This window comes from Chanodichthys erythropterus, chromosome 19 (assembly GCF_024489055.1).
Source record: "Chanodichthys erythropterus isolate Z2021 chromosome 19, ASM2448905v1, whole genome shotgun sequence".
Lineage (NCBI taxonomy): Eukaryota > Metazoa > Chordata > Actinopteri > Cypriniformes > Xenocyprididae > Chanodichthys > Chanodichthys erythropterus.
This window is the reverse complement of record NC_090239.1, coordinates 15,649,657-15,674,544: the sequence shown is the minus strand read 5'-3', so window position 1 is coordinate 15,674,544 and position 24,888 is coordinate 15,649,657. Positions and strand designations below refer to the sequence as shown.

Genomic DNA, 24,888 nt, shown 5'->3' with positions numbered 1-24,888 from the left:
AAAATGCAGGATTAAGTGCTTTGCTCTTCATTCGAATGACAGGCTGGTGGGCTGATGATGATAATACCTGTCATCATCATCATTCTTCATGATCTTGCTAAGCAAGCTGTCTTCCATCATTACCTAACGCCAGGTTTGATTTACGTGTTAATTCCCATCGTTGCCACGGGAACAAGTTGCCTGGATTGTCTTGAGAGTGTCGATGGCAGAATTTACCCAGTGGTTTTACACAACCAGCTTTAATGAAAGAATTTTTCTCTTTAGGAGAACCTGATGACAGAGACCAGTCTAAACTGGAGATGAAGATGTGGGACCCAGAGTGTCCGCTGACCAACAAACAGATTGACCAGTTTCTTGTGGTTGCTCGGTATGTCTTTTGGATGCTTTCTTCATTTTATCTATGCCATATTAATAACTCAATGCATCACAATGTGTCAGTGAGCTTTAAAACATTGGTTCTTGACCGTTTTGCTTCAGGGTGAATATTTTACATTTAAACCAAATTCAGCAGAAATACACACAAATGTCTATAAAATCAGACACTAAAATATTACATGAAATACATTTTGATCATTTTATTTAGAAGAAAAAAAACAACAACAATTGGTTTGTCTCTACAGTTTGTTTGGTTTCTAAATGTATTTTGAGTTATGATGGTTTCATGCCAGTAAATCTTTGCACAAAACACATTGTGATTAAACCATGTTAGTCCATGTATTGAGAATGTAATTTTTTTTAAACCTTGTATAGTTTTGTTCATGGATTTTGAGGAAGATATGAAAAATGCCATGCAACTTGTTTGAATCTGGGGAGTTTCAACTAAGAAACTGTCATTTTTAGGGCTGAAACAATCTTTATTTGAATGATCCCAATATCAATTCTTGGTAGCAAAACTTGTATTATAACTGAAATTTAAACAAATTGATTTGAGCTTGTTAATTGGAATCAAATCTGTATTGATGCCCAGCCCTACAGATACATTTGCATTGAACAATTGGATCATTTTTATGTGCAACCTGTTTTTGGGTTGTGACCTGCCAGTTGAGAACCACTGCTGTAGTAGATATTGGAAACTGAGATTTTTTTTTTTTTTTTTCTCATCAAATTTGCATGATGAATCTGGTGATCTGTGTACAGAGCGGTTGGTACTTTTGCTCGAGCTTTGGACTGCAGCAGCTCCGTCAGACAGCCCAGCTTACACATGAGTGCCGCGGCAGCCTCACGAGACATCACACTGGTACCCATCTCATCAGCACCATCTGTCTCTGTATATCCACTTGGAGATGTGAAAAGCCTGATTAATTCTCTCCTTGTCTGTCTATCTCGTTCTCTTTAAGTTCCATGCTATGGACACCCTGCATCGGCACGGCTATGACCTGTCCAGCGCTCTGAGCGTTCTCGTTCCTCAAGGAGGGCCCGTGCTGTGCCGGGATGAGATGGAGGAGTGGAGCTCATCAGAGGCAAACTTGTTCGAGGAGGCACTGGAGAAATACGGCAAAGACTTCAACGATATCCGGCAAGACTTTGTGAGTATGCACAGAAAGTTGGGGTGGGGGAAGAATTTATTCTCTAATGCTTCGTTCCTTTTTCAAATGATTCTGAATCAGTCCACAAAAAATACTTATGGGAGATTTAGGTTAATTTTCAAACACACTGAAATGAAATAAAATGTTGTAGCATTTACTTTGAAACAATTTTCACTCAGTAATTGCTACTAAATTTCACAAAGAAATGAAAAGTAACGCATTGAATTAGAAGTCTCTTATGCTCACCAAGGCTGAATTTATTTGATTAAAAATACTAAAAAAAAAAAAAAAAAATTTATAAATACATTACTAAAAAAGTAATGTGAAATATTTTACAATTTGAAATTTTAATTGGGGTGCTACATTCTGGGCCAAAACCAAAAATTCAGGATCCACTTGGCTGGAAACCGAAAATAAGTAATACATTAATAATCAATTAATTAATCAACTTATTAATAAACACTCAAATAGCTAAAACTGTAGTAAAAAATAGCGTGAAATAGACGCTGAACACAGTCAGAACATGCCATTAGAAAAGTTCTAATTAAACGTCTGTTTCGGTCACTATTTCAGCCCGAAACTGAAACTGAAAATAGCCATTTTGGCTGAATTTCTGAATTTTTGGTGCATTCCTAATTTAATGTATTTCAAAATTATTTTTGTAATGGCAAAGCTGAATTTTCAGCATCCATTACTTCAGTCTTCTGGGTCACATGATCCTTCAGAAATCATACTAATATACTGATTTAGTGCTCAAGAAACAATTCTTATTATAAATGTTGTTATAAAGTAAAATCTTTAATTTTTAAAGAAATCGCCACTGTCCCTATTGATGTATTAAGTATTAAATTTAAGTATTAAGTATTAAAGTATTAAAAAAGAAAAAAAAAAAACCCTACAAACCCCAAACTTCTGAATGGTATAATGGGGGGAAAAACAAGGTGCTATAGCTTGAAAAGTGCAGTGGTTCCCAATCTTTTTACAGTGGCGTACCCCCCCTGAGGCATTTAACATCCTTTTGTGTTCCCCCTCCCTTCCACTGCAGTCACACCTTTTCCATTAAGGGACATTATTTGACCCTTTAAATTGATTTTCTAGTGCATGTTTTACCTATATAAATACATTTAATGTTTTAAATAAAAAAAATGTTCAATGGAGAAATATGCAGTGATGGTAAAAACAAAGTGATAGTTTTAAATAAAAACTAAAATGGTGGTGGTAAGTCACTGCATTAATGTGTTCCTCATTGAGTCATTCATTTAGTAATGATGCAAGTGGCTGTATTTATGAATGGGTCATGGAATCATTGACTCACGATTCGTTCAAAGCCACAGATTTGTTCATGAAACACTGCTGTGTGTTGCACTTCTGCTGTGGCTTTCGTTGAGTCTTAAACGAGAGTTTTAAATCGATCTTTATACACAGTCGAGAATGGCAGTAATGTAACTTAATTTACTAATGCAGCATGCTCTGCAGACATTTTGTCATATGCACAGTGAGGCCATTTGATTGGATGTCATGTATTTGACCTTTTATGGCATTTTGCCTGTTAGAAATACATGGTTCTAATGTTATTTTAAGGTAGGCTAGAATCAAATGAACGGTAAAACTCAGCATTTCATTCGTGTACCCCCTGTCACCTCACGTTCCTCCAAGGGTTCCCAGTTTGGGAACCACTTCTATAGGGGAAAAGAACAGTTTAAAGAGGAATGTTATATGTGATACTATTGAAAAAAACAAAAAGATAGAGTTTAGAGAAGCAAAAGTTTAGAATGGCACTTCAAATGATAGGATAGAGGAGTAGCAGAAGAGATGAGGTGAAGACATGATGTTCGGCTGAGCGATGGAAAGATTGGAGCAGCTGAAAGGATTGGGTTTGGAGTGTGTTGCTTCTTGACCTAACTGAGAACGTTTGATATTTTCGTTCAGAGACAAGAGTACTTATTTGTATGGGGAATGAAGTGAAAGCTCTGGTATTAGGGTTTGAACACAGGGAAAATCTGTTTTCTATTGCACTGAGAAATGGGATTTATTACTCTGGGGCTTTACTTCTGAAAATGAAATGAAAAACAACCGCTCTTCTACTGAGCCACTTTGTTGCACACAATAAGAACTACTGGTTCACGAACACCAAATAGTCCATAGAGATTGACTTGGTAGGGTGGTTTAAATGGTACACTGGTTTTCTCTTACTCTTCGTTTCCCCTTCTGTCTTAAAGCAGTGAACGATAGTGTTTGATTTGTGCTGTGACTAATAGATAAATATTCCAGTAAAAGTGGAATATAATTTATTCATGAAATTGTTAAACTAGTAATAAGCTATTATTATGATGTTACATTTTTAATACTCTCACAACCTTCCAAAGTGCATGTTGTCACAGAATGAGGAAAATGACTAAAGATAAGAAAGTTGTGTCAGTGATTGTCTTACAACGTATAAAAAAAGTTACCATTCCTCTCTTAATTTTGATTAAACTAGGGCTGGGCGATATATCTCCAACGCATTTCATCAGTAAAGCCGGTTCCCTGATTACCGCTAAATCGGCATCACCTGCTTTCAAATGGAGCGGCATTTATTAGACAGAGCCGTAGTTCACTGATAAGCTACGCAATATATCGCGTTCATTATTGAAGGCGATTCATCTGTGATAATGAACGCGATATTGCGTAGCTTATCAGTGAACTACGGCTCTGTCTAATAAATGCCGCTCCATTTGAAAGCAGGTGATGCCGATTTAGCGGTAATCAGGGAACCGGCTTTACTGACGAAATGCGCGTGACAATTGCATGCAATATATCGCCCAGCCCTAGATTAAACACATTTGTAATGTCATTGTTTTAATAAACCTAATTTTATTTGGTTAAAACATTGTCATTTTTTGTAAAACACAGCTAAGAAGGTTATAAAACGTGAATTCATAGAGAAGAAATGTACTCTAATGATTCCCATCCTTATTCCTTACCAGGTTCAAAAACCGAAAGGAAGGCAGAGAAACCAGCCACTAAAAATACATAGCAGCAGCTCAGGATGTTAATCTAAATGTTCTTCATAACACCAGCTGTCAGCACAGAACACCTCTGTGTTCATTTTTATACTCTGCTCACCCTCGCATAGATGCGGGCCAAAAGTGGGGGCTCGGCCAGCTTTAAATTAAGATTTCTTAAATTCTTTGAAACCATTACATGCACGTTTCCTTGCACTCAGCAGGTGCTCATGAATAATCATGCGCGTCTGCATGCGATTCCAGACATACCACGCTGAGGCTAAATATTCCATAAATTCCTACGATCTAAAGAATTGAGACAAGACGAGCTGTTTCTTCAGTACAACACCTTCTTTCTGATATTTTAAATGACCTGTTTTATTTCAGCTTCCTTGGAAGTCACTGACCAGCATCATTGAGTATTATTACATGTGGAAAACCACAGACAGATACGTTCAGCAGGTGAGCAGCGGTTTCAGTTTAAATGCTTGAAAAAGTTATGCTGTACTTCAATAGAAAAAAACTAATTATCTGGAAATCTCTTTCTCTGTGTGCTCTGACTGTTCTTGATCTCGCTTAGTGCTGAATGTTTATGACTTTGTACAGAAACGACTGAAGGCAGCTGAAGCGGAGAGCAAGCTGAAGCAAGTCTACATCCCCACATAGTGAGTGTGGACATGTTTAAAACAAAAGCATTTCTAAGACCTGCACACCGTTCGCATGATTTAAATAGTCCTGATAAACGCATTGACCACCTGCGCTCAGTTTTTGATTTTGCGTGTTTCTAAACCTGCTGTAAAAGTTTATAGTGTGAAATTGAATTTGCTTTTCACCTCACAGCAATAAACCCAACCCTAACCAGATCTCCGTCAGTAACGGCAAGATGGCAACTGTGAATGGTGCAGCAAGCACAGGCAGTTTCCACACAGCCGGAGGCGGCCGTGCATGTGAGAGCTGTTTTGGTGAGTAAGGACCCTCTTCATCTAATTACAGTCAACACAGCCATCCAATCAATTCACTGCTTTTCCCGGAGGACATGTCACGCCTCCTGTAATCAATGGGGCTGGATACTGAATTTTCACCCTTTTATCTTCCAATCAGATCAAACAAAGCTACCGCATCACAATCTATGTGATCAGCAATGATTAGTCTGGGTCAATATTGCTTTTTAGTAATGAACTCGCAGTGGGGAGCATAAAGGCATTTGAATCCCTCTCGACACTTAATCCTTTCGTTGTGTTGTAGGACATTATGTAATATTTCTCTTCGGTTTGCCATGAAAGCTGAGTGTTCCTTCTGACAACTTGGTTATACAGAAATAATTGAATAGGAATTGAATTTTCCTTGAGAATATGACCCACCAGGCGTAATTAAACTTACATATTTATGTCCTTCATTCTTCTCTGTTGACAGGTGTACAATCTGCACAGTGGTACTCTTGGGGTCCTCCTAATATGCAGTGTCGCCTGTGTGTATCCTGCTGGATGTACTGGAAAAAGTATGGTGGCCTGAAGATGCCAAGCAGAGCTGAGGGGGCAGAGGAAAAAACGCCTCCAAGCCCTGCACCCAATGTAAGTACTGTTCTCATAGTGTGGATCTGTGTACATGGCCCATGCTGGCAAAATGAGTCGGAATGCGCATAGGCTAATTTCGAGCATAAAGTAAAACAATTAAAAAATGCCAAAATGAGGATTTCATAAAAATAAGTTCATTAAACCCTCATCTAGCAATCCCAATGCCCCAAATAGCAATTAAACATCTAAAAGTATCTTTATTTGTACGTTTTCTGAGAGTACCACCTTTCCTTTGACCATGAAAAATGCAGTTTTTCTCTGCTCGCTTCTCGACTACTGGCGCTTCCTCTCAGCGCAAGTTTGGTATTGTTGTGAAACTCAGCAGTCCAACTTTGCGAATATTCATAGCGAATTCTCGAAGGCATGAACCAATGAAATGTGATTTTCAAACTCATGCTGATGTAAACAAAACGATCTTACTTGCGCTGACAGATCCGAAGCGCTCGCACAAAGACGCCTCGACAGTGTGCAATCCCGATATTCACATATACAAAGAATTACAGTATTTCAAAAAATCTGTCTTGAGTATTCACGCAAATATTATCTGTTATGTATTAAACGAACGTTTAGTTAACTGTTGGGGTAAAACATCTGATGTGTAACATTATATTAGATCCTTGTGATACAGTAGGTCTTAATATATCGGTTTGTCATTAATGTTAATCAAACAATTGTGGAATCATGGGAAAAAAGTTGAAAAAAAAAATATATATATATATATCAGTACAGTCCAAAAGTTTGGAACCACTAAGATTTTTAATGTTTTTAAAAGAAGTTTCGTCTGCTCACCAAGGCTACATTTATTTAATTAAAAATACAGTAAAAACAGTAATATTGTGAAATATTATCACAATTTAAAATAACTGTTTTCTATTTGAATATATTTGACAAAGTAATTTATTCCTGTGATGCAAAGCTGAATTTTCAGCATCATTACTCCAGTCTTCAGTGTCACATGATCCTTCAGAAATTATTCTAATATGCTGATCTGCTGCTCAAGAAACATTTAATGTGTACAATTGTACAATATATTTGTGTACAATATTTTTTTTCAGGATTATTTGATGAATAGAAAGTTCAAAAGAACAGTGTTTATCTGAAATCTAATCTTTTGTAACATTATAAATGTCTTTACTGCCACTTTTGATTGATTTAATGCATCCTTGCTGAATAAAAGTATTCATTTCTTTAATTTCTTTTCAAAAAAATAAAAATTCTTACTGACCCCAAACTTTTGAACGGTAGTGTATAATGCTACAGAAGCTTTTGAACTTTCTATTCATCAAGGAATCCTGAAAAAAAAAAAAAAAAATTACACAACTGTTTTCAACATTGAAAATAATCATAAATGTTTATTGAGCAGCAAATCAGCATATTAGAATGATTTCTGAAGGATCATGTGACACTGAAGACTGGAGTAATGATGCTGAAAATTAAAAAAATTAATATTTACAGAGCAAGAATGCATTAAATTGATCAAAAGTCACAGTAAAGACATTTATAATATTACACAAGACATCTAGTTAAAAAAATGCTGCTGTTTTGAACATTCTATTCATAAAAGTATCCTGAAAACAAGGTATCATAGCTTCCACATTGATAATGATATCAAATCTGCATATTAAGTAGGGATGAGAATCTTTAGGCACCTCACGATCTGATCTCCTCATAAAAGCATTTTGAGATGCAACAGTTTAACCACTTATGCACGCAGTCGCACACAGCCGTCTATTGTGAGTGCTCTTCACAAAGCACACATGAGCATTTGAAAGCAGCCATCTGTCAGTAAGTAAGATTTGTGTTTTATAAATACATCGGCCTACTGCTTTCCAAACGGCATAAGTGATGAGCCTTTTTAATGGAAAACGATAAAATACTGGCGAGGAAGTCTACAAATTTTAAGCGTAACATCAAGAAAAGTGCACGTTTTTCACTGAGAATTTCCTGTGCAGTGAAGCCCACAATTGCCTTTTGTAATTTGCTTAAACCTTTTTGAAGGTTATATACTTGTTTGAGGTTTTTTTTTTTTTTTTTTTTTTTTTTTTTTTGTGTGTGTGTGAAATTGGAAGCAAGCAGAAAATGGCTGTTTCTAGTGCCATCACGCATCTGCAGTTCAAAACAAAACTCGGAATTATTTGAAATTCTCAGAATCAATTCATAATCATTGGAGAAAATCGTGATGCATCTGAGAATTGTTTTTCTCCCACCCCTTATAGTAAAGTGATTTTGGCAGGATCAAGTGACACTGAAGACTGATGGAGTAATGGCTGCTGACAATTCAGCTTTGCCATCACAGGAATAAATTACATTTTTTTTTGAAAAATATATTAAAATTGAAAACAATTTTATTTAAAACAATTCTATTTTAAATTGTAATATTTAACAATATTACTGTGTTTTATTAAATAAATGCAGCCTTGATAAGCATTAAAGTCTTCTTTCTAAACCACAAAAAAAGTCTTACTGACCTCATACATTTGAACAGTATTGTGTGTACATATAGGGATAATGTAATGAATGAGTTTATTACACAGCTATTCTACTGTTCATTATTTCATGTTTGCTAATAAAATATTAAATTACGCAACTTGAAATGTTAATGTATTTGTAATATAGAAATGAACATTAGCCTAAATTAATAAACTGGAAAGTCAGAAAAATGTTCTTTGTCATTGTTTTATACAGAATCATATTGAAAAGTGTTACCATAGTGACAGTATCATATTAAATGATTGATATTCATCTTGGGAGCCAAATATTCACAGCAAAAAACATTGTGGTTGGCAAAAACCATGTTTATCTTGGTTGCAAATGAACCAAGGTCAGATAGACATCTGGAGGATTGTCTCATCTCAGAATTTTTTAGAAAGCCATTTTATTCTCCCTCTTGCTTTCTGCTGTTTTCCCGCTATCCCTCCTTATTTTGATTGTCTTTACATTGTTTTTCCTGTATCAGTCCTTCATTTCCTTATCTGTCTCTCCATAGGAGTTGCGTTCTCGTGGCCATGGCGCCCGTCAGTCTTCCCACATGGTTCCAATGAGGAACAGCGGCAGCCCCAAATCCTCAATGAAGACCAAGCAGGCGTTCCTCCTGCAGGCCACGCGCCTCACCAAGCTGGCGCGTCACATGTGCCGCGATCTCATCAGGCTGCGCCGGGCCGCGCGCCGCCCCTTTGTGCCCATTAACTGTGGTGCCATAAAGGCGGAGTGTAAGAGCTCTTTAAATTCTTAACTTCAGCCTCGCGTGCAAACGCGCACACACACACCCACCCACACTGTCCCACCCGCTCTGTTCCCCGACCACACCTCTCCACATCTCGCTGTCATTCCTCCCCTCCATCTTCCTGTCTTGTACTGTTTTTATTATTATTATAATTATAATTATTGTTATTATATTTTATTTTGGTTTTTGTATTCTCCCCACCCCATTTCCAATAAAGACTGCCTGTCCTCCATATTTTGCGTTTCAATCATCTTTTCAGTTCAAATTCACTTTTTTTCCCACCACCCTTGTTGGGTTTATGATGTTGTTTAAATTGAACATAAGCACATTTTTAGCACTTCTCTCAGTTTGTTGAAGAGAGTTTTGTATGCACACATTACACACAAAGACTGACAAGATGCCCTATTATGCTTGCTTCACCTTACATTGTAATAATACTTGAAATGCATATCATAGTCTGAGCCTTATATTTATTAAAAGCTTCAACGAGAGACTTGAAAGACTATACGTATATATACGTATATATATATGTGTGACTAGGGGTACTTTTCTTTTTTTTTTTTTTTTTTTATATATATAAATGTGCTTTTGCTAAAAGTCTCCTTTTTTCCTCTTAAGAAAGATAAGCTCTTTTGGTTTTGCATTCTTTTCCCCCTCGATATCATTCCCTGCATTCATGTTATAGCGTTTTTAATGCTCTTGGCACTACTATTGAAGGAAATGGGATATATTTTTGTTGCTGCTTAGTATATTTTGAAAGGATTTTAAAATAAATTCGGTCTCAGAGTTGGATTGATACAGGGATTTTAGTGTGTAATCTTATGCATATTTTATATGTAAATACATGTTTGAATAGTCACTATTACACTGGTCAAAAAGTTTATGACCTTTAGGGTCGAACGTGTTGGGACTTTCTCAGGACAGTTCTCAAGATCTCTTTGCTTTTGCACAGAACAAACACCCTCTAATGTCGATCTAGGATCTTTCGCTAATTGTTTATCTTATTTTCAGAAGATTTTACCCACAACCTCATGATCAAGCCTAAACATACAATTAGTACTAGGAAGTACACACATTCAACATATACATGTTTTTTACATTTTGCTTTTGGTCTTCTTAAATTTCATGTTTATCCATTATAAAATGTGCAATCAGATTTTTCTTTTTCGACTGTTACATCAACAGATGAAAGTACAAGAATTCTTAATGGTGCGTGCCAAGATTTATAGTCGAAATACGGTCCCTGTCAGAATAATCTATGAAGATATGTACCTCCTTAGTTTGGAATGTCAGTTAGTGTATATACGTTAATGTCTCAGCTTTAATTTTTGCCATTTCTACTGAATTGCCTCTAAATATAGACGGTTTCATCAGTGATTGTACCCCAGAAAATGTAAATGTTTTTAATGGAAGGTTGTCTTTATTTTATTGAAGCAGACAGGTATACAAAACAATATTTCATGAACTATGATGTGGAATAGATAATTGACTTGCTATTATGTGTGCAACCAATCAATCATTCTGTAGCTAACACTGACAGGCTGTTCAAAGGCATGCATGTAATGAGATGATGAAGTGTTGGTTAACAAGTAATGCAAAGATGATGGACTATCAGTCCCATCATTGGTGCAGTTTATGATATAATTAATTAGATGTTCAGTAAGTTGGAAGGAATCATTTACAAAACACTGAGTCATCTCTGTTCTTCTGATTTATAAAAAATGAAGTTTGTCCTCTTTAAGAGTTTGCACACTAGTCTGCAGTTAATCAAAGAGCCAATTTAAAATGCTGAGGAAGTTGGTTCAATGGCAGCAATTGATTAGGACTTTGTGCCTTGGGAAGTGTTACGTTGGCACAGAAAGGAGAAATGGCCCTAGACCAGCAGTATGCGGGTTATGCAATAATTGTAGATTTTTGGGTGTCTTAAATAGTTACCAATTAATTGTTTGTAATAGGGTGCATGTGAGTTGACATTAATCAATGAAATACTAAGTCGGATTGAATGGGAAACCTTTTTTTCAAATACATCACAAACTAAAATGCCCCAAATATGCAACAAGCTTTTAAACAAGCCCAAAGATGAGTTTACAGATCATGGTAGCCAGCCCTTGCTCTGAGGACAGCCGTATCCTCTTGACAGGCACTTGTAAATAGGTCAGTTTTACAGGGAGAGCTCATATCAACAGGGAAAGAGCCAATCACCTGCTCTGCATTTGTCCAATCACACGTTCCTCTCAGTTTTGCATTGCCCACCTCCCATCATGTGAAACTTCCATTTTATGCTTCCATTCCCCCATCTTCACCCCAGACATATCTGTATGTATCCCCAGCCATAAGAAGTTGTTCTGACATCTGTGTCCTGAAGCACGAGGGACCCGGGTGGGGGCATGCTCTTTGGTTTGTCTCTCTCTTTTATTTTTCTTTGTGTGAATGTCTTGTGGGCAACCAAAACACAAATAAAACCATGGCTGAAACCATCCTATCTGAGTCCTTGTAGTTTCATGTGTCTCGTGTACCTGTCCATCACTCTGTTGCACGCACACCGACAGGCCGAGCAGAGCGTCAATCGTGTGAAATCTCAGACAGCATGAGCTCCATCGGCTCCTGCCGTCCCTTCATGACTTGTTTACATGCACACACTCATAAGAAGCCGCTGTGAATGCAACATCACATTTGTTTTCCTCTTTCCAATCTCATTCAACATGCTGGCTAACCAGGTTATGTTCAACATCTTGCCTGCCCATCAGAGACTGTGCATGAAAATCATGGAATAATCAAGTTTACTCCATCGAATTGTGACCTACAAATGGAAATATGAATCATGAGAGTTTAATAAAACACATTCGCAGCCATGAGGATTCAAAGGTGAAGAAAAGAGTTTGTAACACACATAAAAGTCTAATGGAGAACCACTCTCAGCACTTCCCCAAAGGCACAGGTTTCGTTCAATTTAAAGAATGGATTTTGTGTCAGTAGATAATGCATCACCCAATTCAGCAATTTTTTTTTTTCTCCACCTCACATTCGATATGTTGTTGAAGAGGTAGCAAACTGAAGTTATATCAGTACATCTTCAAGACACTTTCTCTCCAGGTTTGCCAAGATGAAAAGAAGAACTGCCTGAAGAGAATGGCTTTAAACAACTGACTCCTCTGGAGTTGTAATGAATTTTAAAACAAACCGAAGAAAGTTGGGGTGATTTTAATGAGTTCATTGTGGTCAGATCAATGTTCCGGAGTTCAGCGGGAAGAAATTATGTTCACTAGGGCCTAAAGAATGAACAGTGGAGAAAATGAGATTTGGCTCAGCTTGCTGCTCCCATGAAAATGGTTGTCCGGTCAGAAAGATTAGTCACCGCAGGGTTGGTTTATCACCGCAGCATCCATCAAGCCAGCCTGTTCAGTATGCCTCATGTTGGTGTCTAAGTTTGAATGTCTCTTTCTTGCTCTTTGACTTGCTTCTATCTCCGTTTGTCTGTTCTGTACTGCCGGTCGATGAATAGATATGATCCGGGTGTCAGAGGGCATGACAGGGCGACCTATGAAGCCCAAATCCTCCCCGAGGAGCACCCTGACCAGCGTCTTGCAGTACCTTGGTGAGCCACACAACATTAGAGATGTCTCCAGTGAGCTGTAACTCTCAGATCACATTGAATCTGCTGTCATTTCAGAGTCTCGTCCAGCAACTCATGTTCAGCGGCCTCACCGCACCCCTGGCCTACAGGTGCAGCCCCCACGGCGCCTGCTGTCCTCTCTTCCCAGCCATGGCCCACTTGGCATGTTGGGAAAACGGAGCTACCATCACCACAGCCGTGTTGAAGCCGCAGAGAGGAGGGCTGGTGCTCCAGGACAAGGTGGGTTTACAGTTTAATTACATTCTTGGATAATATCAAAGATGGATGTCATTATAAAATGCTAATACACACTTCTTTTTTTATCATAGAAAATCCGGCTCATATTGTGGGACCAATTCTGGTAAGTATAAATGACTAGATTCACTGGTATCACTGGGTTAGACTGAAGCAGGAAGGTCTCTAGATATTATCAGTGTGCTTTCATCGGACTGGAAGATGCTTGCTGTCGATAACGATCATTTGTGTTGATGAGACAAATTGTCAAATTTTAATTTTTGAAATTGTAAAACTTTACATTTCGCCTAGTTTTTGTTTGTTAAAAAAAAAAAAAAAAAAAAAAAAAAAATTGGTTGGGTTCCCAAAATGCACTGCCATCCTGTCCTCCACCATCTGTGTGAACTCCTCTGCACTGCCTGGCGGTGGCACTGGACAGACACCTTTCAGTGGACGGCCCTCTGACTCCTCCGACGCCTGGTGGATGGCGATGGTTCCCCCGGCTTTGGGCAGCTGGCAGTGAGTCTCCTGTTCCCTGCTCCTCCCCATCATGGTGGACTGCAGCAGGCCCCGGCCTATGGCACACGGTGGACTCCTCCACTCCCTCTCGGATGGCAGCTGCCCCTCCAGAACATAGGCGGACGGCAGCAAGTTTTTCATTCCCCCGGCAAGTCACTTGCCTTGAGCGTCCATGGTGGCAGACTCTGCCCAGCCATACTCAATGGTGCCGTGGATTTCCGACAGCGACGGGGCTCTTTGACAGCGTCTTCCTCCTTCCTCCCAGATTTCGGCACCAACGTGGCAGAGTTAATGCTTAAAGTTAAAGTTCACTGTCGGCACTCATTAGCACTCGAGTCATTGGCCTCGCTCCATTCCCACGGCTCTCTGCCCCGCCCTACTTGCCACATATTTGTACATGTATGTACATTACATAAATCCCATACTTCCATTTTGTCCATCCTGTTTGTTTTGTTTTGTTTTTTAGGGCCCGAGCACCGATGGTGTGAGGACCCTATTGGAATTGCTCAGCCAATTATTAAATGAATCGCATTTTTAAGGGCCTAAACATTCTCAAAAACTCATGAAACTTTGCACACGCGTCGGATGTGGTGAAAATTTACATCTAATATGGGTTTCAGAATAAGGTGTGGCAAAATGGTTCGATAGTGCCACCTACAACATTTCAATTAAGCGCCCTTCGTGCTACGTTTCACGTACATTTATGAAATTCGGTAGACAGATGTAACAGCCCAATACCTACAAAAAAGCCCCGGTGCAAAGTTTGTAAACCCAACAGGAAGTGAGATATTTTGAATTTTCTCTACAAAATTTTGGCAGTTTTTGCCATTTCCAGACGTTGTACTTTAATGAAATCCTCCTAGAGCTTTAATCAGATCAACATCATATTTGGTCAGTCTAATCTAAAGACCTTTGAGACGTTAAATTGCGAAGATCTAGAGTTTTCACTGAAGGGTGTGTCAGTGGCGCCCTGACAGTTTGATGTTTCGCCATGAAACAGGAAATTGTTGTAACTCGGGCATACAATGTCTGATCTGCCCCAAACTTCACATGTTTTATTAGAGTCCTGGCCTGAAGACATCTATATGACAATATTCAGTTACAGTCATAGCGCCACCTGGGGGCAACAGGAAATGACATGTTTCACACTGTGATTAACTCCTCATAGAGATTAAACCAGAAGCACATCATATATGGCCAGTCTAATCTTAAGGCCTTTGAGATGTTAAATATCAAAGATCTTGAGTTTTTGTCAGTCCGTGGCGGACTTACAATGTCTGATGTTTCGCCATGAAAGAGGAAGCTGTTGTAACTCAGGCATATGTCTGATCTGCCCCAAACTTCACATGAGTGATAAAAGTTCTGGCCTAAAGACATCTATTTGACAATATTCAGTTAGCTATAGCACCACCTGTTGGCAGCAAGAAGTGTGGCACTTTTACATGATTTTGCTATAATTCTCCTTTATTTACTCGCTTACATGCATGTCACCCACTTTTCACTGTTTTCCTGAGGCCAACAGGTGGTGGTTAGCCCGGGTGCGAGGGCCCTTTCAACGCTGCTTGCAGCTTTAATTTGTTTTGTTTTGCTTTGTTTGGTTTGTTTTTTCTTTGCTTTGCTTTGTTTGGTTGTGTTTTGTTTGCAAAATACTCATAAAGATGATTAGGTATGTCCAAAAACTTTTGATTGAAGCAGGAACTCTTGATTATCGTATGCTTTCATCAGACTGGAAGACAATAACTTACTAGCATTTGTGTTGCTGAGAGAGTGAAATTTCATCTTATAACATATCCAAATGCAGATACTGTTGACGCTGTCAATTGGTTCAGGTGACAGCTTCAATCTCCAGCCTCGGAGGTTTCCCACAGATTATTGTGGCTGGGTAAAATGGAAATGAGAAGTGAGAGTCGGCAAAACAAACACAAAGGCAGTCACTGTTCATCAATGAGATGATTAATGTAAATATAGTGGATGGATCTTCACCTCATTTTTTACCTGTCATTTCTAAAGCAAAGAATATTAGAAGTTGCTTTATTATTTCAGTTGAGTATCATATTGTGTATATTATTTTTATTTTTACATGTGGGACCGAACAATTTATAGGTCCCAGGTTGGATCAACCTAAGACACCAATATAAGAAAATTGATTTGTTATTAAGGTTTGTTACCTTTTTTGTGCATTTTGTGATTTAAAGTTCTATCATATCTAGTATTTGTTGGGGAGTAACTAAGTTAAGAGACTAAGTTAATGAGAATAAACACCAACAGGGGGGTGATAACCTGCTGTCTGTACATTATTCTGCCTATTATATGACTACTTAAAATAAAAATAAATAAATATATGGACAGTAAATATTTTAATGTAATTATCTTACATTTTTTAGAATAATTTACAGCTTTCAGTAAAAAAAAAGTCAATTTCAACACAGAAAACAACTGACCTAGCAACAACACAAGCATTAATTTTATATATGTGAAATTTTATGTATATAATATATAGATGTATGCATTTTAATTGCTTTCAACTTATGGTTTTATAGATTTATTTTATTGCTTTAACTGGAGTCTCCTGAGCTTCTAGACATCAATCTAATGTTTTATGCTCGCTATAAAATTAATACTAAGGTCCTTGGAGTGCATTTTGATTACTGTCGGTAACTCTTTTTGAATCACAAAAAAAAAGGTAGTAATGTTTAAAAGTATTTGGAAGTAGTTTAAGATGCCCATCTCCTTTGCTTTTTTAGCAGCATAATGGAAGCAGCACCGGTGGCTCTAACCTTCGTGCCAGTGGCCTGATGCTCCGTAAGAGACGACCCAACTGGATCGATGCACCCGATGACAGCTTCTTCCTGGTTTCCCGAGAGACGAGGTGTGCAATCCAAACCTCGCTGTCCGTTTTGGCACTATTTCCCATGGCATCGCACTTTTCAAACCTAAACTTGTCGTGCCTTGTTCACTAAGGAACACTGAAATACACTGGCCCGAACATAGAGCCTAGAGACAAATTTAATAGAAAACAGCAGGAAAGACACACTCCATGTCAAAAAGGAACTTACCTTGTTCTTTCATGATTGGCACCTGCAGAGATTATCCCCTGAGATGGCATGACACATCTGATTACATTTCCATCATTTTGATTCAACCTTCACCTAAGAGTGACTGATCTTGGTGACAGGATTGGCACATGTGTAATTACTGCATTGGTCATACCCAGTGACAGTGGCGGGTAAGAGGGTCTAAGCCAGAGTTGTCAGTGTAGGAAATGGGCCAGTCAATCTCAGATGTCAGAGACAATTTTTCAATTACAAAGATCCTATAATTAACAATGCCCATGATCCTATTAATCTGTGGTGGCATGGAGAGACAACTGAAAACAAATCATTTTTGATGCAGATTGAGGTTAGTTTTAATCCAGAGAGATGAGACTCCACAGGTAACTTAACACTTCACAAACACACATACACTACCTATCAAAAGTTTGAGCACACAATAATAATTTTTATGATTCTCATGATCCTAATACTTGTTAAGCTTAAATGCTTAAAATTAGTTTTGTCAATGTTTAATTTTTCAATTTGATAAAGATTACATTTTGTCCAGTATTTATTTTGTATTTATTTGAAATGGATAAGTTGATGAATAAGTTACATATTTTATGAAACTAAAATATATGATTTATTTGTTTAACTTTTATGTTAAATTAAAGGGATAGTTCACCCAAAAATGAATATTCTGTCATCATTTATTCACCTTCAAGTTGTTCCAAATCTATAAGAATGTATTTGTTCTGCTGAACACAAAGGAAGATATTTGGAAGAATGTTTGTAACCAAGCAGATCTCGCCCCCCATTAACTGCCATAGTTGGAAAAAAATACTATGGTGGTCAATGGGAGGCGAGATCTGCTTGGTTACAAATATTCTTTTAAATATCTTCCTTTGAGTTCAGAACAAGGAAATTTACACAGATATGGAACAATTTAAAGGTGAATAAATTATGACAGAATTTTCATTTTTGGGTGAACTATCCCTTTAAATTAAATCCCATGCTTCCATTTTGTTATTTCATAGTTGTGCTACCTTTTTGCTATCGTTTTGTTTTGCTTTTTTAAGTTTTGTTTAGTTAAGTGTGTGCCCAAACTTTTAATAGCTAGTGTACTTGTCTCACTACCTTGCAGAGATACGCAGATTTTTGTGAATTGTCTTTTTTTATGTTTGTATAACAATGTATAGGCATAGCATAATATATCAGCAGTGTTGTTTAGACTGAAGATGGTCTCCATAGCCATCCTTCATCAATTCTCAGTAATATGGAGAAAAGATTAACTTGATATTTGCTGTTAATTCTCAGTCAACAAAAAAGAAATATAAAAGGATTAAGAGCCACAGACATTATTGGCTCACTTTTCACCCAATATGTAAGACTGCATGAATTTTACACATTCACATGCTAATGAGTGACATCCCTGTTTTGCAGTGAATTTAAAGTACAGACTGGATGTGAAGTGTGTCTGAAGTTACATTCAAATTAAGCTAAAGTTAATTAACTACAAATAAAGATAATTTGTTATGAGCAGGGGAAATTGGACACCTGATTTGCCCTGTTGTATCATGGATCAAAGTGTTTTTTGACTACCTTTTAGTGACTGTTTGCTTGTCTCGTTTTGTTGCTGCAGCTGTTAGACACCTGATCATGGTAAGATTGCATGCACCGTACACAAAGGCTAAACCACATTACCTGTGGAGTCTTGCAAAATGTATGAAATGTATAACCAAAAGAGACACTCAGTTAACCTGTACACTTAATATGAAGTGCCATTCTAGTGGCTTTTGACACCTCAACCTGCAAAATGTGTTTCGTGCTTAATTTGGATCAGATAAATAGAAGTCAGACAGTCATAATAGTTCACCCACAGCAGCAAGGGGTTTGGTTTTAATATCTTTGGCAGTGAGAAGTAGATGTGAGCTGAAGCTTGAAGAAAAATGCCTCTCCATTACAGCTACATCCATTTGAGCCATGACTTGCACAGCTCCCTATGGCCTCCAGCACTGGAGCGGATGCTAGGCTAAATTTAGCATCTCTGCTCTGAAAGATTAGCCTTTAACAAGGCAGGAGACCCAGAGACAAATGGGTTCTGGTCTGTGGCTGAGCCTGGTTCTCTTGCGGTTTTACACCATCATCACAGTCTCAGGAGTCTCTATTACTAAAATTGCACTCAGTTTTACATTCAGATATCTTGAGTTGATGTTAAAATAGATAGTAAATATGAAGGTTTCATCAACTGAAACCTTCTTTACATACAGTTTCTCACAAGTATTTGTAGTGTTAAAGGTTTGCGGTTGCTTTGCAAAAGAACTGATCAAATCCATCAGTGCAAAAGCATGCAGCCCAACCACAGTTATATTGAGGCTCTGTGTGGTAAAATATATGTCTTTGTGTTATTTTAGCATCATTTATGAAGTAAACAGAGATGCTCGAATGCAAGCACATTTACACAGTATATTCTAGATTGTCTTATATATTTCTGGTCAGAGACCCAGTTAACAGTTCTTTTATTAAGGGCTGTCCCCTGTGGATGCCTGTAGGCCTCATTCATTTTGCATGAACATTAGACCCAAGCGATTCTTTCATTTCTCTTTTTGTTATATTGACCTGATCATGAGTAGAACATTATTTATGTCACTAAGCCATGATGATGTATATTATTTTACTTAATAATTACAAGCTCTATCTGTAACATGCAGAGCTAAACGAAATTGTACTGTCACGTGCACAGGAAAACCAAAACCAATTCCAGTTCAACTTACTTTTTTGTATATTATATACAAGTAATTGTGTTCATTCTCCCCTCAAATTGCAAAGCTTGCAAAATATGATCGAGCACAAGTTCTTCTTGTGTTTTTCCTGTCACAATATTTTTGAAATATCCTGTTTGCACATAGATTATTGCACAACACAGGTGGTTCCATGATAGTTTCATGAGCATTATAAATTATTGCAGTGACTCTTTAAGCTATAGTTAAAATTTTATTAAGAAAAAAAAAAAAAACACTAAGTAAAATTTTGATATAAGGTTTTTTAAATATTTTTGAAAGAAGTCTCTTCTGACTAAAGGTCCGTTCACACCAAGAACGATAACTATACTGATTACTATATTAGCGTTCACACAAGCGGATGATATCGTTCTGTTTATTAAAAGTGAACTGCAGTTTTGTCGTCTGGTGCTTTAAATGCTCTAGCTCTTTAAAGCAGGAAGGATTCTGATTGGTTGTTAAAGATTTTTATCGTTCATCGGCTGGAAAAACTCATTCTGAAAGTGATTCCAGTGATCCTTTAGGACCCCGAGTGATAACATTAGTTCAACTGACTTTTAATGGGTAGTGTTTTAGGGCCTGATTATAATTCCTGCAAAATCATGTTATGATATATATAGATTAAAATGTGTTATAATGACCATTAATGTCTTTTAAATTACATGGTTCATATACTAGTATATAACTGAGACTATAGATTGTGAAATCAAACATTTCTTGTTCTTACTGTTTTCTAGTTAGCTTATGTACTAGCATAGCATACATCTACCGAATTAGCTTGTTAGCTTAGCTTATATTAGATTTGGTATGCTTTTTTGCTTCCAATATAGTTCCCAATTACATGTTTCAAATTGATGAAGTTTGTGTGTACTTAGAATGATAATTAATTTACAACCTGAATTCCGGAAATGTTGGGATGTTTTTTAAATTTGAATAAAATGAAAACTAAAAGACTTTGAAATCACATGATCCAATATTTTATATTTTTAAACACAATAGAACATAGATAACATAACAAATGTTTAAACTGAGAAATTTTACAATTTATCCACTAAATGAGCTCATTTCAAATTTGATGCCTGCTACAGGTCTCAAAAAAGTTGGCACGGGGCAACAAATGTCTGAAAAAACAAGGCATTTTGAAAATATTCAGCTGGGAGAACATCTAGCAACTAACTAAGTTAATTGATATCAGGTCTGTAACATGATTAGCTATAAAATGGATGTCTTAGAGAGGCAGAGTCTCTCAGAAGTAAAGATGGGCAGAGCTGTGAAAGAGTGCATAAAAAGATTGTGGAATACTTTAAAAACAATGTTCCTCAACATCAAATTGCAAAGACTTCGCAAATCTCATCATCTACAGTGCATAACATCATCAAAAGATTCAGAGAAACTGGAGAAATCTCTGTGCGTAAGGGACAAGGCCGAAGACCTTTATTGGATGCCTGTGGTCTTCGGGCCCTCAGACGACACTGCATCACTCATCGGCATGATTGTGTTAATGACATTACTAAATGGGCCCAGGAATACTTCCAGAAACCACTGTCGGTAAACACAATCCGCCGTGCCATCTGCAGATGCCAACTAAAGCTCTATCATGCAAAAAGGAAGCCATATGTGAACATGGTCCAGAAGTGCCATCATGTCCTGTGGGCCAAGGCTCATTTAAAATGGACTGTTTCAAAGTGGGAAAGTGTTCTATGGTCAGACGAGTCCAAATTTGGCATTCTTGTTGGAAATCATGGACGGGCCTCCAGGCTAAAGAGAAGGGAGACCTTCCAGCAGGTTTTCAGCGTTCCGCTCAAAAGCCAGCATCTCTGATGGTATGGGGGTGCATAAGTGCATACGGTATGGTCAGCTTGCATGTTTTGGAAGGCACTATGAATGCTGAAAGGTATATAACGGTTTTAGAGCATATGCTCCTCTCCAGACAATGTCTATTTCAGGGAAGGCCTTGTGTATTTCAGCAGGACAATGCAAAACCACATACTGCAGCTATTACAACAGCATGGCTTCGTTGTAGAAGAGTCCAGGTGCTGAATTGGCCTGCCCTCAGTCCAGATCTTTCACCTATAGAGAAACGAAAAATACGTCAAAGACGACCACAAACTCTTCATCAGCTGGAAACCGATATCAGGCAAGAATGGGACCAAATTCCAACACCAAAACTTCAGAAACTCATAACCTCGATGCCCAGACATCTTCAGACAGTTTTTAAAAGAAGAAGAGATGCTAAACCATGGTAAACATGCCCCAGTCCCAACTATTTTGAGACCTGTAGCAGGCATCAAATTTGAAATGAGCTCATTATGTGCATAAAATTGTAAAATGTTTCAGTTTAAACATGTGTTATGTTATCTATGTTCTATTGTGAATACAATATTGGCTCATGTGTTTTGAAAGTCTTTTAGTTTTCATTTTATTCGAATTTAAGAAACGTCCCAACATCTCCGGAATTCGGTTTGGATTAAAAATGTATATTAGTAATATTATATACTATATCACATTACTATTATTGTGTAAAATTAATATTAAATTACTTTTAGAGAACACAGTATGCTGAAACAGTCCTTATCTTTATAAAAAAAATAGTTTTAGTTATCGTCTTTGGTGTTAACGGGCCTTAAGACTGCATTTATTTGATCAAAAACACAGTTAATACTGTGAAATATTATTATAATCTAGTATAACTGTTTTCTATTTCATTTAATTGCTATCTGCTAAAAACACTATTTAGAAAATTAAAAAAAAAAAAAAAACATCAGGTGTTTTGAAATAGCTTTCAGGGATAATAAGAAGGTATTTTTTCATAAATTATTATAAAAAAAAAAAAAAAAATTATCCAGCTCGGCCATAAATCATACCAAAAAAAGTCCCTAATGTGTTGTCAATTGTTTGTTTTGCATGATGACTTTCCCAAAGACAATGATATGTTGTTTTATCTTCCTGTTCCTCTCAGGAAAGCCAGGAGGCTGCTCTCCCGTTCACAGTTAAGAAGAGCATGTAGACAACCATGTGAGCAGATCAGCCTGCGCAGGGTCCCCCAGGGGCCAGCGCAGGTACCTGTACTGGCGCCCCCTCACCCCAGTTTACGGATGCGAGGTCCAATCGTCATCCATGACTGACCCTCGTCTGCATTGTTCTCCCCAGTCTGTCAGTTTATCATTTCCTTTTACGTTCGGAGTTTCATTTGCAGTTTCTAATTTGCCTATTCGGTTTTCTCATTCCTCATACTCTACTTCTTCTTGAACTTTCGCTTCCTCCTCTGGACAAAAGGCTCACAATAATAAAGCTTTTAGCTAATAACCCACCCACTAAAAAAATTATACTTGTATATTCAGCACCTCTTTGGATGGCAGCCTAAGGCTCTCGTTTCAATATCTTCAATACTGAATGCTCATTAAGTTTCAATACAAGCTCAAATTAAACAGCTTACGGCACTGGTTTGATGAGAATCTATGGATATGTGAACTAAAACTTACAGGGTTCCACAAATGTGTATCATGTACAGATCAACGCTGATGCTGACCATTGAACAGACTCTTTTGAAAAGTGTTAGTGTACTCTTTGTAAATTCAATTAGCTCTGCATTGAATGGTTTCCTTTCTTTCTCTGTATCTTCTGTGCGTATCATGACAAGTACAAATTTGTGAGCTGTTTTTATATTGTATTCATGCGAGGACTGGATTGTATGTTGAGTTACTGGCTAATTGGTGGTTTAAACTGAAAGCATGTTTCAATAGATTCTTTTAACTGGAGATGTTGTAATGATTTGTGGAAGTCAAAGCAGTCTTTGCAACTCTTAAATATTCATTCAGGACATTATAGTTCTGTTGCTCTGGACATTAAAGACTCTTTCAGATGCCAGTAATACCCTTTTGATTTTTGTAAGGAATTTATTTATTGGCTTGGGGGTGCTAATGAAGCCAATTTTAGCACTTCGCCCATTAAAATGTGAAACTGACCCTTGACAGAAGTCATAATTAAAATTTGGCTAAGGGAATATTCATTACCCAGGCTGTGTATATAGCATGTGACAGTGAAACAATAAGCTATTTTGATTTCAATGCCTCATACATTTATGTTGTATTCATTGTATGTCACAAATTTACTGAAAAATGCTAAATAAAAAAAGCGCAGTACAGATTGTACGTCTGTGTAATGGTACAAAAAGCAATTGATGATTCATGTTGATTATAAATCCCGATCTTAAAGGGATAGTTCACATAAAAATGATTATTCTGTCATCATTTTCTTTACCAAGTCATTCCATATGACTTTATTCTGATGTGTAACACAAAAGAAGATATCAAAAATGCATTGAACACAATGGGGCCCGAAATTGACAACATTGACTGTAATTGAAAGGGATAGTTCACTCAAAAATGAAAAGTGTCATTAATTACTCACCCTCATGTCATTCCACACCTGTAAGACCTTTGTTCTTCTTCGGAACACAAATTAAGATATTTTTGATAAAATCTGATGGCTCAGTGAGGCTTCCATTGACAAGTTAATTTACACTTTCAATACCCAGAAAGGTTCTAAAGATATATTTATAGCAGTTCATGTGACTACAGTGGTTCAACCTTAATGTTATGAATTGAAGAGAATACTCTTTGTGCATCAAAAAAACTAAATAACGACTTTATTCAACAATATCTAGTGATGGGCGATTTCAAAACACTGCTTCATGAAGCTTTGAAGCTTTATGAATCTTTTGTTTCGAATCCGTGGTTCAGAGTGTGTGTCAAACTGCCAAAGTCACATGATTTCAGTGAATGAGGCTTTGTTACTTCATAAGAGTTTTAAAACCTTTCGAAATTTCAATGGTTCACCACTTGGGGGCGATGATCTCTGTTAACCCACTGTAGTAACATGAACTGTTTTAAATATGCCTTTAGTACCTTTCTGGGCATTGAAAGTGTTAATTATCTTGCTGTCAATTGAGACCTCACTGAGTCATCGGATTTCATCAGAAATATCTTAATTTGTGTTCCGAAGATGAACGAAGGTCTTACGGGTGTGGAACCACATGAGGGTGAGTAATTACTGACATAATTTTTGGGTGAACTAACCCTTTAAATGGACAAAAACAAAATATTGTCTTTAGTTTTCCGGAAAAGAAATAAAGTCATAAAGGAGGGGTGACTAATTGAAAATAAATTCCTCCCAATTACAACGATTGTATCAAACAACACTTGCTCAGGTAGATTAAGGTTATTTTCTGTGCGTCTTCGCACTCATCTGGAACTTCGTCAGCCCCATCGAGTTGGTTGTGCCTTTCAGGATGTCCCGAAACCAAGCGTTAATGTGGCAGTAGATGACTGAATCCAGTACACAGTTCATGTAGGATAAAGCTTCAGAGGCATGAAGACATATTATAAGGAATTCAGAACAGGG

The 24,888-nt window shown here is 37.4% G+C and overlaps 2 protein-coding genes across 3 annotated transcripts in view; one reads left to right on the top strand and one right to left on the bottom strand.

The window, feature by feature from the left end:
* The window catches only part of mta3 (metastasis associated 1 family, member 3), a 38,593-nt gene extending 14,669 nt beyond the window's left edge, over positions 1–23,924 (top strand). The window contains exons 7-19 of one of the 2 annotated variants that reach the window (XM_067368746.1): positions 265–367; positions 1,138–1,237; positions 1,338–1,526; positions 4,898–4,972; positions 5,117–5,175; positions 5,351–5,472; positions 5,924–6,081; positions 9,071–9,293; positions 12,810–12,902; positions 12,978–13,160; positions 13,250–13,281; positions 16,418–16,542; positions 22,445–23,924. In XM_067368746.1, the coding sequence (XP_067224847.1) occupies positions 265–367; positions 1,138–1,237; positions 1,338–1,526; positions 4,898–4,972; positions 5,117–5,175; positions 5,351–5,472; positions 5,924–6,081; positions 9,071–9,293; positions 12,810–12,902; positions 12,978–13,160; positions 13,250–13,281; positions 16,418–16,542; positions 22,445–22,610 (1,628 nt within the window). In that variant the 3' untranslated portion in view covers positions 22,611–23,924. Of the gene's footprint in view, positions 1–264; positions 368–1,137; positions 1,238–1,337; positions 1,527–4,897; positions 4,973–5,116; positions 5,176–5,350; positions 5,473–5,923; positions 6,082–9,070; positions 9,593–12,809; positions 12,903–12,977; positions 13,161–13,249; positions 13,282–16,417; positions 16,543–22,444 lie in introns of those variants that run through there. The other variant, XM_067368745.1, reaches the window with a different exon arrangement.
* hcar1-4 (hydroxycarboxylic acid receptor 1-4) overlaps positions 20,430–24,888 on the bottom strand; it is an 8,166-nt gene continuing 3,707 nt past the window's right edge. Inside the window, exons 2-3 of the mRNA XM_067368747.1 lie at positions 24,691–24,888; positions 20,430–21,555 (exon numbers count right to left, since the gene is read on the bottom strand). The exon at positions 24,691–24,888 is cut by the window's right edge and continues 779 nt beyond it. Coding sequence (XP_067224848.1) covers positions 24,706–24,888 — 183 coding nt within the window. The 3' untranslated portion in view covers positions 20,430–21,555; positions 24,691–24,705. The remainder of the gene's footprint in view (positions 21,556–24,690) is intronic.